Source organism: Bison bison, unplaced genomic scaffold (genome assembly GCF_000754665.1).
Source record: "Bison bison bison isolate TAMUID 2011002044 unplaced genomic scaffold, Bison_UMD1.0 scf7180017864101, whole genome shotgun sequence".
Classification (NCBI taxonomy): Eukaryota; Metazoa; Chordata; class Mammalia; order Artiodactyla; family Bovidae; genus Bison; species Bison bison.
The window spans coordinates 444963-447871 of record NW_011494673.1 but is presented as its reverse complement, the minus strand read 5'-3'; the positions used below and the strand labels follow the sequence as shown (position 1 = coordinate 447871).

Sequence of the window (2909 nt, the reverse complement as noted above, 5' to 3'; positions counted from 1 at the left end):
GAGCTGGGAGGACAGACTCGGCAGGATGTCGATCTAAGGTGCTGATGGGAGGTTGGTGGGGAGGTGGAGCGGCAGAGCTTCCCCTCCCAAATTCCTAGACGCTGGCGTTGGGGAGGGATGTTAGGAGAAGGACCTCGGGTTCTGGGGCCCAGGCTGTGTGCCCCGCTGCTATGGGGATCCGAAGTGCTGAGCAGCGCGAGAGCCGGGAGGTGGGCCTGGGGGACGCCTGGAGGAGGTGGCGCGCAGGGGCCTCCGGCTCCCTGGGTCTTTCAGAGAAGGGCGATCTGGATGGCTAGGTCGGCCCGCGGAGTCTCTAGGTGTCTTCTGCTCTCTGGCCGCTCAGACTCCGGGATCTGGGATATGGCACCAGTACAGGCCGAGGTCACAAAATTGTCACCATCGTCTCTGCCTTAATCCTGACCCAGGCGATGAGAAGGACAGCAGCACAGGTGATGAGGGGAGAAAGGGCCTTTGGGCTGGAAGATAGCCTTCTCTTCCCAGGACCTACTGGGCATTTACTTACAAATGTCATTCCCAACCGAGGCAGTCTCAACTCCACCAGAAGAGGTGTCTAAGAGAGTCCCACGCTCTCCTAGTTTCTGTTACCGGCAAAGCCAAGGGGTCTGGAAGCCTCCAAGAGAGGAAGATCCGAGGGCTGGGGCAGCGGCACCCACTTGACCTCGCTCATCTCCATAGGCCAGTTTGTCTTGGGGGGCAACGCTTGTCCGGCCCCCAAGATTTAGGGAGGCGGGAGCTGGCCCGTGGTCTGGGCCTCCCCGCAAGCTGCAAACTGAGGCGCTTGGCGCCGACGGCCAAGGAAGGCGCAGGGGAGCGCAGCACGCAGGCGGGGAGGCCGCGAAGCCCTTCAAGGACCCCGATTACTTTCCTTTGAATGAAAAACAACAACAACAACAACAACTGCTCCCTTCCCGAGCCCCCGCCCCTCCTTAGCCTCCGGGCACCCGCGCTCCGAGTAATTGTCGACCAGGACAGTAAACACAGCTCAGTTGCCTCAACTTTCTCCATACATAAAAGTTCCCGGCGTGCGGGGAAATTTGAATATTTGATCAGCCCCTTTGAGTGACCCTCATTAGCCTGGCGCCCTGCTAAGGCCCCGACATTGCAAGAAAGCTGCTGGGCCCGGCATTTGTATGCCTTGTTAGCGCCGCTTAATGAAGCCGCCCCGACCGCTCAAAGGCGGCCTCCCGGCTGGCGGCGCACACCTCTCGGCACCCCGCTCTGCCTAATGAGCCCCACCGCCCGCCGAAGGCCCCTCTGCCCCCCACATCCTCAAACAAGAAAAGTTTGGCTCTGTCTTGGGCCACCGCACCTCCCACTGCCAGGCCTAGGAGAGTGGGCACAAACAAGGCCTAGGTGGCTGTGGTTACCCAGCCACAAGAGAAGAGGTGGGAGACTTGGGTGGGGGGCCAGGGGATGGTTTGTGGCCTTTGGTTGTAGCCTAAGGAAAGCACTGCCAACATTTCTCAAGAGGGTCAATTTCAAATCAGTCACCCCAGTTCCTTAAAGAACTGCAAGTGGACTAACCTTGGCGTGGCAGAGAGTAGATGCCCGTGGAGGGTCAGCTTTCCATCTCCTTCCTCCTCCAAATTCCTTTGGTCTCCACTGCCCAGGAGGCTGCCTACTTTTTTTTTTTTGCAGAGATCCCGGGTGTAACAGCCAGAACTGGTGTGCTAGGGCTTGGAGTTAAGAAGGGGTGGGCACACCATCATTGCTCCCACCATCCACAGACCTCAAGCACAGTCAAATGTTATGATAGTTGACACTAGGAAAGGCAAGGTACCACAGTGCACCCTGTTCTTGTCCCCAATCCTAGTCACGATGTCTCGGATTTTTTTCTTTCATCACACATCGGGTCTCCAGGAGGCCTGAAAAAAAGCACTCTAGGCAAAAGGCCACTCTGCACAGGATCAACTCGCTGCTAGGGTGAGATTAAGACTAAAATAGGCCTGAAGGAGAAAAAGAGAGGGAGAGCTCTGGAAAGAAGGAGGACTAAAGCACCATCTACTTCTTTTCTTGGTGGGGCAAGTGACATTGTTGACCAGCAAATGTCAGGAACCTTGTTAGCAGTTGGGCTTCAGTGCTTTGAAAGAGTAGACTCCTTCCCCTCTCTACCCCCTCTCTCCCCTGATGCCCCTTTCCCTGGACAGTTGTTACTCAAGGCCCCTCCTTGCTCACCCAGCTCTTGGGCTTTTAAGGGTTACTTTTGGGGGGATTAATATACAAAGCTTGGAAAGCAGGTTGCTTTCAGGTCCACACTCTGGGCGTTCTGGAGGTGCCTACCCTCCCCCCACCCCCATGCCCACAATCTCTCAGACACACATGGGCTGGCCAGATTGGTAACCTCTGGAACCCATTCCAGAATGGCCATCTCTAGGAATGAGTGGCTCCATCCAGCTCTCATCCTCTGCCAAAAGGCCAGGTAGGCCTTGGGATAGCACAGCCTTCTGAATCCATCTGGTCTGCTCCTCTTCACTTCTCTCCCCCAGCTCAACTGGCATGCTCCGCCCCTTTTTCCATTCCACGACCTCCTAATTCAAGCCCAAACTGATGAGTTTTAGAAATCATCTCTGCCCTGGGCAAGGCAGTGACCGGGGCCTTGATCCATGAAAAGGCCAAAGGTAGGAGCGGGGAGGAGAGGAGTTGAAGCTGTTGGAGAGAAAAGGGGTCCTAAGGCGGAGGGTCTAACTCAGCTCTGTGGCCCCAAGGCCAGGCCCACCAACTGCTCAGGGGAGGAGGCGAGAGGAGGGGGCTAGGAGTCCGCGGGCCTCGGTCGGGACAGGAGGGACCTGAGGCGTCGGCGTGGGGGTCTAGATCCATAGGAGAGGGGCGGGGAGGCGGGGGTCGGGGGAGCGCGCAGGGCGAGGTGGGGCGGGGGGGGGGGGGGGGGG

General features: G+C 57.7%; 1 protein-coding gene across 1 annotated transcript in view; it reads right to left on the bottom strand.

Annotated features, from left to right (window-relative positions):
• Positions 1-2838, bottom strand: part of SIX3 (SIX homeobox 3) — a 10146-nt gene extending 7308 nt beyond the window's left edge. The window contains exons 1-3 of the mRNA XM_010838652.1: positions 2742-2838; positions 1189-1345; positions 675-783 (exon numbers count right to left, since the gene is read on the bottom strand). Of these exons, the coding sequence (XP_010836954.1) occupies positions 675-783; positions 1189-1345; positions 2742-2838 (363 nt within the window). The remainder of the gene's footprint in view (positions 1-674; positions 784-1188; positions 1346-2741) is intronic.
• Between the last annotated feature and the right edge of the window lie 71 nt (positions 2839-2909).